The sequence below is a fragment of the Cavia porcellus genome, unplaced genomic scaffold (genome assembly GCF_034190915.1).
Source record: "Cavia porcellus strain 051 isolate PalLab524CR breed Dunkin Hartley unplaced genomic scaffold, mCavPor4.1 scaffold_2, whole genome shotgun sequence".
In the NCBI taxonomy this organism is placed as follows: domain Eukaryota; kingdom Metazoa; phylum Chordata; class Mammalia; order Rodentia; family Caviidae; genus Cavia; species Cavia porcellus.
In genome coordinates, this window is record NW_026947485.1 from 31,595,702 (window position 1) to 31,609,541 (window position 13,840).

Consider the following 13,840-nt stretch of genomic DNA (forward strand, 5'->3'; position numbering starts at 1 on the left):
CCTGTTTTGTACTTCCATCCTCATTAACCTTTTTACCTTAAAAAAGTGTTTTTCTGACTTTTGGCAGAAATCTCTGATTCTTTTGCTTCCTGTGGATGCACTAACTTGGGTGAGAGGGTGGATCTTCTTGGACTTGTAAATCCTTTTCCTGTTTCTCAAAAATTACAATTGGTTCTTCTTTAAGATTTAATCAAAATTATGCCTTACTATAAAGTTTTCATGGAATAGATTCTCCCTCTACATCCTGTGTCTGAGCTGAGGTTAAAAGCACATGTGTATATTTAGTGGATTGTCAGGGGTTTTTTATGTCTTATATCTCTGATGGGAAATTACTCTTAAGGCATTTTAAAACAAAAAGATAGTTGAATCTTATTTCTTAAATATTGCTTTCATTAATGTGATGTCTTAAATATGTGTCCTTAGAAAGCACCAGCAGCTTTTTAAATGTTGGCTTAAGAACTCAGAATCTATTCAGTGTGCCTTCTTCTAACTTCAGCTATTGGGAGAAGGAAAGGCTCAGAGTAGGCCTGCTAGCCAAGAAGAAGACACATAAACCAGGCAGGAGCGTGTCTCTCCATGTTTTAAATAGGCGTCTGAAACTTGCCAAACCCTGGTGTAGCTTGTGGCTTTGAATGGTACTGTCCGTGCCACTGTCCACTAAGAATGAGTGGCTGGGACCAGCAGAGGCGTTCCCTTTGTCATTCCTGGCCCCTTCTACTCCATCGTTTTGCTTTCTCTTCACCCTCAATGAACAGAAAGTGGAAACTTTGTATGGGCTTTGGAAGAATATTCTAAAAGCAAGTCTGTGCTATAATTAACAACAGTGGAGTTTTAGTAACAAGCCACCACCAAAGGAAAAAAATCTCATACAGAGGTCCCACCAATTTGCTTGAGGACTGTGTTTTACATCTTCATTTTACATTAGCTTTTTATTTATGTGAATTTCTAATAGTTTTTATTCTGGAACTTTCTTGATTTGTATTCAGGTTGTTACCTGAAGATATTATGTCCTCCATAGAGTAAGTGTTCAATAAGAAGAATGAATGTTCATATTTTTATGCTTGCCAACAAATATGCTTTACTAGCTCCCATCCACACTCTTCCCATACACACTCCTGAAGTTCACATATGCCAGAAGAGCCAGAGGTCTCACCCCACGAGAAGAATTTTTCCCTTAGTCAGTCTGTTCCACTAGTACAAGGTCTTCTTCCTTATTCTATCCAAGAACTTCATTAAGAAAAGTGGGAGAGGCTGCTCCTATGTACAGTTCATATGTACTGTGCTGCTTTTCAAACAAGCACATCTAGGACAAACCCAAATTGAGCCAGAATAAATGCTTTTGAATCCAAACTACAGTTATGCTTCACTTTCTGTAATAATTATGCACAGTCCTTTTAAAACATTATACTGATGCAACTTAATGCTTATAGTAGGCCTGAATATTTTAGGGTTACTTGTACCTACTGGGCACCCTTGAAGAGGTATTTATTGAAGGAATGGTGAAATTAGTAGGCTGCTCTCTAAAATGAAAATTGTCAATAGAAAAACCACTCCACTATTCAATCCTTTTACAATTACAACTCTATTCTCCTATCTGACTGAAAGAGGCACTCTCCTGAAGATGGAACAGTCTCTTTTAATGGACTACCCCAATAACATCGTGTGGCTGAGCTCTTAAAAATATCTGGAACGGCAAACCCACAGCCCAACAATCTGATTGGCTGTTGTTCCTGTCCAATCTTGGCAGGTTGCTGTAGCCGGCTTAGCATTCTTAACAACCCATGACCTTTAGTAAAGATGTGAGTTCCTTAAGCTCAGTTTCCTCATCGGCAAAATGGAAATACTATGAGGTTTAAAGAACAACTGCAAATTACTTATCCTCATCTATGGCACCTTATAACAAGTATTCATGATTGACATCTATTATTATTTTATTATTTATATGTGTATCTCTCCCTTCTCCCAATTAAAAAAAAATTTAGATAGCTAGAGACAGACAGAGACTATATTAATTGGCTGTCATAATGATTGATCACAAACTTGGTGGTTTAAAAAATAAATTTTTATATTCTCACAGATTTTGAGGCTAACCATGTGAAGCCAAGGAATGGGCTGGGGTGCTTCCTTCTAAAGGTTCTGTAGTTCTCCCATGTCTCGTCCCCACCTTCTGGTGATGACTGGGAATCTGGGAAGCTCCTTTGTCTGCACTGCGGGCAGATAACATCACTGCAGCTTCTGCCTCCATCTTCACTCCATCATTTCCTCTCTAGGTCTGACTCAAATCGCATAGAGTTATAGGCTCATTACCATTTAGACTCGGGGTCTACCCTACTCCCAGATGACCTTGTTTTAATTGTGTCCTCAAGGACCCTATTTCTATGAGGCCATATTAATAGAGCCCACAGGTGAGGATGTGAGTGTGTTTTTCTGGGGGAACACATTTCAGCCCAGGACTAGGACTGATTTGATAGTCTCAGAAGCCTTTAATCGGAAGGATTTCTAGCTTTATCCCAAAGGAGACATCATCAGAACTGTGAGTTAAAGTTCACTACTTTATCAAAGGGTTTTGTGTCAACCCTAAAAAACGTTCTAATCTAATTGCTAAGTGCCAGTCCCTTGGTCCAGACATGGCCTGTGACTTCAAGAAAAGTTTCGTTGATTTTTGTTGTTGTTGGTATTGTTAATGCTTCATTGCTGTGATAGAAATTGATGAAATTTGGTCATTCCTGGCTTCTAATTTTTCCTAAGTATTTTTTTTTCATGAAGAGAAATATAGTAAGAGCATCAAGAATCTTTAAAATACCTAGTTACCTTCCATTTTTAGTAGTAAATCAGAAATACCTCTTTGTTTTGGTTGATTCATATTTAGAGAATATATACTTTAGTGAACTATGGTGTAGCTATTAGTTCTCATTAATATACTCAGTGACGCGAGACTGGCTATGTAATTAATGGGGCCCAGTGCAAAATGTAAATGAGATATCCCTGGTTAAATATTACAGAGAATTTCAAGACTGTGACATCAGAGCATTAAGCCAAGGATGGCTCCTTCTCAGTGCAGGGCTGCATGTGACTGTACAGCCACAGCCCAGAAGCTGCCCAGGGTGATGGATATAGAACAGGCATCATGAAGACCCCATTTCCACGGGCATTCCAATGGAGGCGCCCGCTGGTGCCAGGACCAGTGGAGGAAGCAGCCTGGCTGTCTTCACCCTTAACAGAGGCTCATGAGGGACTAGGAATGAGCCCCACCCTGATAAGGAAATAAATAAACTTGAAGTATACAAATTGAAGAGTATCTGGGTGGTATAAGCCACCCAAAAGAAGACTCAGAGCCCAAAATGAGCTAGGTGTGAACAGAGTGCAGAGCAGAGACCATGGGGCAGAGGGGGCTCATGTTCATTAGGCATGGGCTCACCAAAGCCTTCTGGAGGCCTCAGCCTGCCCTCTCTGCACTGCGTCCACATCCCTCTGCCACCCAATTCTCCCCCACAGGTTCCAAGATACCCTCCCTCCTTCTGCATGAAATAAGGATGGAGGGCCGAGACCTAGAAATTTCTAAAGTTCAAGGGCAGACCAGCCTGACCCACCTCCCAGGTGCGGCCCCCATTCTGTGCCACACCTCTTTTCTCCACAAGCAGGGTCATTGACTGCTGGATATGTTTCCTAGTAGTCTGCCTTCCCCTGGCCCCGGGGGACACCCCAGGGCAGCGATTTCTGTCTGGTTACCTGGCTGCAGACAGAGGCAGAGAACTAGCCTGGCCCACACAGGCTGTCATGCTGATGGACTCCCTGCATGTGAGCAGTCATTGGTCATTCCTGCTTTCTCATCTTTCCTAAATATTTTTTCATGAAGAGAAGAAACCCCTCGTACCACGGTTTGTTCTTATGTGTAGATTGTGTATTTTGTGTACTTGTACTACCTTCCAAGTGCCCAGCCCTTTCCAAGGTCATCAGACTGTTCTGTTGAGATGGAGACCCTGGTAAGGCAAATCAGGCGAGCTGCAAGTCCCCATCTAGCTCGGGGTGCTGCCTGTGCAGTGCTCCTCAGTGTCTGATGGAGGGCCGTGTGCCTCAGTTTACTTCTGTTGGCTTGGTGGCCTGCCCCACTGAGCCATAAGTAAAATGGTTTCCTACTTGCTTTTCTATGTCCTGATGATGAGGGCATCACAGCCTCACGCTGGCCCCATGCCACATCCCATCACGTGTGCTCTTACAACATGCACCCTCAAATGCCTGCACATCCATAGCATTTCTGGGGTCAGGACTAGAAGCTCAGAGTCTGCTCTAGGGCTAACCGCTAATAAACCTGTGTAGGCTATGGTAACACCACTTCTATTTGGGGTTTTGTGACGCCTTTATGATTTCTGTGCCTGTCACTGGTCTTTGCATTCTTATCAGTCATTTGCTTTGGGACAAGCTGTGTTTGCTCCTTGCGTGCATGCCTCTTTCCTCTCCCTCCTTGACCAGATAAAAATGTGTCCACCTATCATCCCACTTGTGTGCTGGTCCAGCTCACACTTGCCCAGCACCCTTGCCTGTCCATCCTGACCTCACTCCTGTCTGCCTGGGCAGCAGGAACTGGGTGATATCATACCTGCACTTTGGCCAGAGCAGAAGTACTTGTAGGCTTTATTTTGTTTAATAGTAAGAAATTTCTGTTTGGGCTAAAATAAGTCTGGATGGAGCAACTCAAAGGCAAGGCCAAGCCCATACTCGTGAATATCAACAAGGGCCTCAAGGTGAGACCGGAGCAGTTCAGCCTTTGTAGAGGAAGCGTGGCTCCTGCACCCAGATGGCTGTGAAGAGTCATTTTATCTAGGTCCCACGATGGCCTGGCTCCACCGCAAGAACCAGAAACCCTGGAAATTAAATAAGATTGTGATACAGGAGAGACGCGTTGCACTCCAGGGACTATTCAGGCAGGGAAGAAAAGGAACTTCCCCACCTGCTTTCTCTCCTTTTTTCCCTCCCTTCCTCATTCTTTCTCCTCTTGCTCCTTCCCTCCTTCTCCCTCTCTTTAACACCCTGTCTCCCTCTCTCTCCATTCCTCATGTTTCTCTCCTCTCCCTTCTCTCCCTTCTTCTCTCGCCCCTCCTTCCTTCCAGACCCTCTCTCCCTTTTTCTCTTCCCCTCCTGCCCTCTCCAGCTGGTGCCTCTGTGTCCACTCTTCTGTGCAGTCTGCACATCAGCTTCTTTATTCTCTCTCTAGACTGAAAAATCTTAGTCCCCGTGGTCTCCAGAATATGGCTGATGATAAGTTCTTGGCTCATGTGCTACAATACCAGTGATAAAATCCCAATTCCAAATTCCCAGGAAAAGACGCACAGTGGCCTGGCTTGGGCCAGGTGCAGTCCTGCTCAGGTGATGCTGGCCAGGAACCTCACACCTGTAAACCCTACTCAGGGGAGGCTGTGGGATGCTTAAGGCTGGATGGTGCCCAAACATGAACAAAAGCTCTGATTCTTTCTCCTTGTTTAAAGAGGTTCCCTGTAGCTTACATTAGAGTCCCCTTTTTTCCATTAAGTTCTGTTGTAAGGAAATCACAGTTACTGTAAGCCCAGATATTATTATTTTTGACTACTGTAAGCACAGGTGTTCTACAGTTAAACTTAGTTTTTGTCATTTTGTAGATCTAAGAAGGAGCCCCCTCTTCCAGGGTTGTCCTTTATCAAATGCAACCTTCACTATTGTGTGACTTTAGAGCCAGAATTAGTCTTCCACAAAACTAGGAAGCAAGTGAGATTTGGCTCTGGAAAACCCCCTCACCCTCAACCCCAGGCACTTTCTCTTGCTTCTGGTGCTTCTGTGTCCTAAGTTACTTCATTGCCCCCCTCCTAAGACCTGCAAAGTCTGATATTCAGATCCGAGCTTCTCCTCCACTTTCTTCCTCCAAGGTTTACCTTCTGCTGATGAGCTGCACATAACACCTAATTTGAAAGATTAGCTGATTGCCAGTAAGTTACTCAAAGGCCATTTCTTACATCTCTGTGACTCATCAAAATTTATTATTGCTCCACAGATAGTACATGCATTAGTCAGCTTTCTATCAGCGTCACAAAATACTTAAGAAAATCAAAGTAAAACTGGGAAAATTTCAGTTTGGCTCATGGTTTCATAAGTTTCAGTCATGGTCACTTGGCCCTATTGCTTTTGGGTCTGTGGCGAGGCAAAACACCATGGTGGGGGGGCACCTAGCAAAACAAAACTGCTCACCTCGTGGTGACCAAAAAGCAAAAAGAAACAAAAGACAAGGACCCCAATATCTCCTTCAGCAGTACCCCCAATGACCTGCTTACTTAAACTAGGCCACACCTCCTAAAGATCCCACTGCCCCAGTAACACCAGTACTGGGTACCAAGGCTTCAGCACATGAACCTTTAGGGGAAACTTAAGATCCAACCCATAATAGTGCCTGCTTGCCTCAAAAAGAACTTGTTCGTGAAAATGGAGGCTTTTTGTCATCTGTGTACATCCAAGATTGATCTAGTGGTTCTGTCTCAGATGAGTCCCTTTGAGACCTGATAGCATGATACTTTCCTCCAAAGGAATTGTGTTATGGCAGGCATTTTAATCAAGTGCAGAAACAACTTTTGGAGGAGTCCTCATATGAGGATATCCTCAGTTTATCTCTATGTATGTATTGGGACCCTCTCTTCACAAGCTTGTTTCTAAACCAGCAGAACCCAGGAGGATTTGATGCAGATCCTACTGAGACACCTGCTTTAGACCACACATCAAGGAGATAGCTTGGCCAAGTAACTCCATAAATGTCAATCATCTGCTTAAGCATCTGATCCGTAACAAATGCTCTATGGTTTGTTTTTGCCCAAAAAGCACATAATCCAAAGGGGCTATTCTAAATCATTGAATGCCTGATTCTGGTGTTTTCAGGCCAGAAAAATATGCCTTTTGTGCTTGGGGCAGGGTGTGTGTATGTGTGTGTGTCTGGGTGTGCGTGCCAGTGATAATTGTAAATATTAGTGGGATCTTTTCAAAGATTATAAGAGAAAGAAGCTATTCAACCATTCGTTTCTTCACTCTTCAGATATAGACTGTGAGCTGATTCTGTGCCAGGTATCAGAATGACAGTGATGATGTGAGAATGTGACTGTTTCTCTGCTGAGAGGTTCTCCGTTAGGGTGATTTTGCCCTGTGGGGAACATTTGGCAGTCTGGAGACATTTTTTGTTTGTTCCCACAGGACCACTAGTAGCATTCAGGAGAGGGAAAAAACTATACATTCAACAATGGCCAGGACAGCCCCACAGCAGAGTTATCCATCCTTATATACTGGTACTGCGGCTGATCCATGTTGCCATAGGGAGCAAAAAGACACAGAAAGTCTTTGAGTGAGAATGTGTTGAAATAATTGTGGCAATAATCCCTTAAACCTGAGTGGAAATTAAATACAGTAGGAGTATCTCATTTTATGCCATGAGATAATTCCAGAAAAAACTCTATGCCAATTAATATTTTGGAAATTCAATCCTATTTTTTAGTCTAAACCTTTTATTACTCCAGTATATAATTGATGGGGTTTATTCACACATCTGTTCCAGGAGCTGGGATGTCTCCCCCTTGGTATGTGCTGGAGTAAATTACTGAACTCTGTGCCTGAGGGAACTGTGGGTCTTCAGTCTCCCAGAGACCACAGCTAAGATACAAAGCTTGTGACTGGGAGCTTCCTGAAGGAGTTTGTCATCAGTCTTCAGTAGCTTTGTCAAACAAGAAAAGTCTATGGAGCCTTTCTTGAACTTTACCTTTGGATCATGTCCTGAATCCCATTTTAAACGCACTAGAGCAGCTGCTGTGGACCGCCCAAGGCTCCATGCTGCCACCGTGCAGAACCCTTCCGCAGCAGCTGCTCTGCAGGCCTGGCAGAGGGGACAGACACAGAGTCTCTGTTTCGGATGGAAGAATTCCCCTCTGAGGTTTGGTTATATCTGAAAAGGTTCACTTCCAGGTCAGTATTTCATCTGATCCTCTAAGAGCAGGAAAGTCCAAAGTTTAATCTAATTTCCCAAGTGAGTTAAATGGCACATGATTGTGGGAAACAGTAGTTTACAGAAGAAACGCTCACCAGACAGTTGGGGGCCTTGACTATGCTGCTGGCCTTTGGAGTGACTGATGACAAGCTACCTGCCTCTTACCCCACAGTGAACTGCAGGAAAGAGCTAAACGATCCCCCAACACAGCACCTTGTAGCCGGAAGTATCTTTTATCATCTCCAGACCCCTCTTCTATATACATAAAGTAGCCAAGAATTCTGCCTTTCACCCAAAGAGTGCTTTTCAAAACAAAGCAGAAGAATCAAATTCTCATTTTTAATATGAATGATCAAAATAACACACTGAAGCAATACAGTTTCATGCTGTAACAATGATTCTCAGTCCAGGATACTTTCTGCACACACATGAGAGGGAGGGGACATGTGGCAGCATCTGCAGACATTTCTGGTTTGTCCCCACTAAGGGGTGCTACTGGCATCTAGTGGATAGGAGCCAGGGAAGCCACAAAGCATCCTAGGTTACACAAGACAGCCACCCACTCCCATACACACAACCAAAAATTTTCTGGCTCAAAATGTTAGCCATGGCAAGGTCAAGATTCCCTAATGTAAACTGTTGAGAAAAAGCAAAAATTATCAACCGCAACACATCATAAATAACACTTTCTCACCGTGTGTCCTGGGATAAGCTGATAGTGTATTTGTGTGGTGTCTGCACTGACCCATCAAAACATATTTGTTACAAAACCCGCTAGAGAATACTGCCTTCCAGATTCAGCAGATGCGAGACAAATAACATCCTGTTCATTTAGAAAGAGCCAAGTCGTGGGTACTTGCCATACACTGGGGATTTTTTTTTTTTTTTGACAACTCTTCTGACTTGTTTTTAGGAAATGACCATTCCTGAGCCGTTTGTCAAACATACCTTATCCCCTGACTTTTGTTTGGGGTGTGTGTGTGTGTGTGTGTGTGTGTGTGTGTGTGTGTGTGTGTTTTAATTCCAGGCAGACCATGCCCAGCATAATAGTCTGGGACAGACATTCTTCCTGTCTGGAGTATTTTCTTCCTGTCTGGGGTATTTTAGTTACTGCTCTAAAGTTTGTTAAAATGTTCTTTCTCTAAAAACATATTCTTGAAAATCAATAAACTTCATTTTAAAAAAAACTAGTCGGTGACTTAAGATATGGGGCATTTCTTTGCGAGAACAAATACGATAAAGGCAATTCCAAATCAGATGGGCTCAGAGGGCGCCTTGGACATTTCTCATGGGATCTGTTATTCAAGACTGTCTTGGGGATGAAGAAGAAAACTGAACAATATTTTGGTCATGAAAATAAAATAAACAATGACCCATCCCAGAAAGGAAATTAGGAAGGGGGCCAAAAATAATGTTTAACTAACTTTATGTTCCCCTCTGTTCCCATTTTGTATTATTTCTTTGGGGCTCAGCAGGGAAACTTGGAGTGACTTGGTGGCTGATGATAGCTACCAGTACTTTTTTTGGCTGCAGAAATAAGACCAAAGGCAGTGGGGATGCTTTTCAGGAAAGGATGTGGGTAATGGTGGGCAGAACTAACATTGCATTGAATGCAATTTTTATGCGCTCAATTATTTTTTAAAAATATAACCAAAAGTGCAATTTTAGAAAATCCGTGATTAGCATATGTGAAAGAGCTTTTATCAATCTCATTCACCCGTGGTTGTGTTCCCGAGTCATTTGCTCCCCCGTCAACACCACTGCTTGTTACCAGTTCATCTTTTCCAGTCTAGTGAACTTCTTTCCATCCTTCAAAACCTAGTTCAAAATCACTTCCGCTGACTTTCTGGGAAGAAGATATTAGTCTGTCCTTTATCGTACTAGAGGATCTCCTACATGTTCTGTTGTATCACCTTTTGCCCACTTATTCTAACAGACACTGAGATTCTTGAATGTCTGCAGACTGTGGTACTGTGATCTCTCTCAACTTGGTCTGTCCAAAGAGGGGTACAAGGTCAGCTTTAAAGTGGCAGTCAGCGCATATGTATCAGATAAATGAGGAAAGAGTGAGGTGATGGAAAGGCAGAGAGCCCTAAATAAAATAGGGAATGATTCATCTCTCAACACCCTTCCTCCACTAACTTATAAGCCCCTTTCTAGACGTCCTCACTTTCTGTTTATGTGTAATTTGGTTTCCGACCTTTCTGCTGTGTCCCACTGGTACCAAATGTATTGCTACAACATACTGGGACTTGGCAATCTATTATTGTTTATTGTACTTTATTGCACTGTAGTTAAAATTCAGTAATACAATGTCAAGTCTGCTGTATATTTTGAGGCTTGATTTGCAGTCAGCCTATGTAAATGTTCCAAGCGTTTTTGAAAAGGATGTGCGCTGGATCTGAAGTGCCTTTCCTAGTCAGTATATTAACTCTAGCTGTTTGATTTGTTAGTTTGGTGTTAAAATCATTATGATTATGGATTTGTCAATTTCCCTTTGAAATTCTTTCCATTTCTTCTTTATATTTTTTGAAACCATGGCTCATATATGTAAAAGCTTGAAGTTACTTAGTTTCTGTGGTAAAAAATTAATGTCCATGTTATGATCACATTTATCAATAACAATCAAATTATGTGTATTTGATCTCTTGGCTAGCATTTGCTAAATGTGTTTTTACTTAAAATGGTTCTCTCATTATGTTTTAAATGTTTTTTGTAAAGATTTTGAAAACGACTTGAAAAATCTCTTTCTTTTAATGAGTTAAAATCATTTGTAGAACCTTAAGGATTTTTTTTTTTTTTTTTTTTTTTTGTAATCTGGAATCAAACTTAGGAACTTGTACTTACCAGGCAACACTGTAAAGGATTTTTTAAAATTATATCCACTGTTTTTAGTTGCTTCTTCTTTCTCCTGTCTTAATTTTTACTGGTTTCATTACTTTTCTCTTTTCAATTATATTTGATATATTTCTATTATATTTAATAGATACAGAAATTTCAATACTATAGTTTTAACAGAATTTATTATCAAAATGAACTCTCACATTAGAACATTTCTAGGAAAATATTAAGTACTGCTGAATTTAGAAAATATTTGACTTTTAATAAGACACTTTATGAGGAGTTCTTTTGTTAAGTCCAGTCTCTGGGCCTCTAGATGAATCGTGGCATTTGTGCCTGTGAGAATGCAAGCGCTCCTGGGATGGATTCTCTACATTTCTGCTAAGTGAGCGTTGTTATGTGTTGGAGCCATATCGACTCGGGACATTTCTTGATTTATATAAAACACAGTTTTGAGAGGGTTATTTTTATCAGCATGTTTTTCGAACTGTATAATAAGTGATTTGCATGTGATAAGCTAAAATACCAGTAGATGATTCTAATTTAGTTTTATTACACAGAAACATGGTTATCAGTTGCTCTTTTTAATTGATCAGCTTGCTTTCCTTCTCTATCTTTGCTCACCTGAGAGTTCCATTAGTAGGGAACCAGCTTTGTCTTGTTTGCTATTTTATATCCATCCAAGAACTAGGCTGCATAAACAAGGAGATCACAGTGATGCTATTTTTCCTTAAATTGAGCTGAAATAATGTAATAAATGTGGTCAAATAGTGACCATATTTGTCAAACCAATTTTGGTGTTACAAAGTTGTAGATAGGCCTCCTGATCTGTTTGAAAAACATTGTCTGCATTTCTTTCTTTCGTTAAGGTTTAAAGCTCTTAAGCACTTTAGATAATATCTTATTTTAATTTTGTAAAACTTGATTTTAATTTTGTAAACTTTTTCATGTAGATTTGTATGCCTCTGATACACTTCTGCAATGCTTTTTGGCCTGCCACGGTCACATTTACAATCAAAGGAATCCCCCACTTCTGCATCTTGAAGTTTTTTCAGACCAATTATTTTTATTTTGCTTTGTTTCTCACTTATGACTTGATGCATGACCTTATCACAGGAAGACCTATATCGGGGTATCAAAGACTGCCCTCCCATGTGATAACTGGAACAACTGTCTGGGGGCACCAATGAGAGCAGTCCTGCAACCAACCTGGAGGGACTTTCAGCTTACTCCCCAAAAAGCCAACCCAGGGTCTGCTGAATGCCGACCCTGTCTCTGGAGAAGGCAATTCCATTGGTAGTCTGTGATTTCAGCTGAGTTCTTAACATTACTTAAATGTCTGTCTTTGGAAGTGGCTCAAAGCCTTGGATCTTTTAATTATGCCATAATCATGTCCTATTTATACCTGCCTGGATACACTACACATAGATGGAGCAACTTCAATTAAAAGATCGCAGTAATTGAGTTTTCTGCCTTTCAAGACTTGCAAAGCTAAATGTAGGTTGTAACAATCAGCTTGGACTAGCTTGAGTTTGTGCACACTGCTTGGGGGTGTGAGCATCACATTCTTTCACTGATGGCATGTCCCAGTAAGCTCATTGTTTCTCTATATTCCTTTTTGACTGGGGCATGGTGGATGCATGGAGAATTTCAAAGATCAACGTACATCTCTGTTTGCTCCAGGTCTGTTTAGAACTCTGCCTCTCTGACAGGAAAGGGCCCGGGGAGGCGCCACTCCTGCTAAGGCCCGTGTTTGTTAACTTTACTTGTGTGTTTCATGTTCAGTCACCCACCCCCATATAACTGCATTTTCTGACACTTTGCTTCTTTTTGGAGCACAGGTCCACACGTTCCGAGGCCCACACTGGTGTGAATACTGTGCCAATTTCATGTGGGGACTCATCGCACAGGGAGTCCGGTGCTCAGGTAGATGTGAAACTTTCTTTCTCCTGTTTGAAATGTCTAGAGTGCTCTACATTGAACTAGGGTGCATCTTTCCAGAGATGAGGACTCTGCCCAGATGAATGTGAAAGTCTCTGCTTAACAGAGATGCCAAGTGTTTGCAAACAACAACAAAAAGTATTTCATGTTTATGAAAGGAAAGAAATTCAAAAATAAGTATGCAATTATATTTTCTTAAGACCTGCTTGCCCTCCCAAATAGTCAGTAGTGGACTTAAAAAAAAAAAAATCAGTTCTAGTGAAATTCTATAGGTGGAAAAGCCACACTCCTTGCCCATTCCATCTTACTACAAAAGGCAGACATTGAAAATTCATATAATAATAATAATAATAATAATAATAACAATAATAATAATGGTGAACACTTGCCACAGGCACCAGGCTAAGCACTTTCTATTTATCAAACTATTCAGCCTCACTAACAGACCTTAGGGAAGATGCAGTTATTTCCCATTAAATGAAAAAGGAAATGGAGTCTCAGAGATAATTGTTAATTGCCTTTGGCTGCATAGTAAGTCACAGAGCGCTGATTCAAAGGCAGTGGGACTCCAGAGTCCACACTCAACATTTTTCTGGCATCAGGTCAGCAGTGAAACCACCCACCTTACTTTGAGAATCACTTATTTTCAAATTCTTACTGCTGTTCCACGTAGATCTCTGCACACACATCCATTACTAACACACAAAGAACACATTCTTAACGTGCACTGAGCAAAATGACGAAGGGTTGTCAAAATAATATATTAACTGGGCTTCCTAGTTCATCCTGCCTTGTTTTTTTGGTTTGGTTTTTCTGGCAAGCTGTTGTGCTAGAAGCAAAAATAGCCGCCTCTGATATTGATGAGGTTCTCACCAATTCCTGGATTGATTTCCTCCTTTGTAGAGTAGCATTTTAAAAATAATTATTGTGAAGCATTTAAAATAAAATCAGCTAATGTGATTTTACATTAAGATGATCATCACTCTCGTGTCGCTTGTTTTGGGTCACAGAGTTATACAGCCTCCATGCTTTCTGCTTACAAGGGGCTTTGTTAGTTGCACTATGAGTCAA

The 13,840-nt window shown here is 41.3% G+C and overlaps 1 protein-coding gene across 6 annotated transcripts in view; it reads left to right on the plus strand.

The window, feature by feature from the left end:
• Window positions 1-13,840, plus strand: part of Chn2 (chimerin 2) — a 270,609-nt gene that overhangs the window by 242,635 nt on the left and 14,134 nt on the right. For all 6 annotated transcript variants that reach the window (XM_063239995.1, XM_063240007.1, XM_063239992.1 and 3 more), the window contains one exon: window positions 12,670-12,754. In XM_063239995.1, the coding sequence (XP_063096065.1) occupies window positions 12,670-12,754 (85 nt within the window). The remainder of the gene's footprint in view (window positions 1-12,669; window positions 12,755-13,840) is intronic.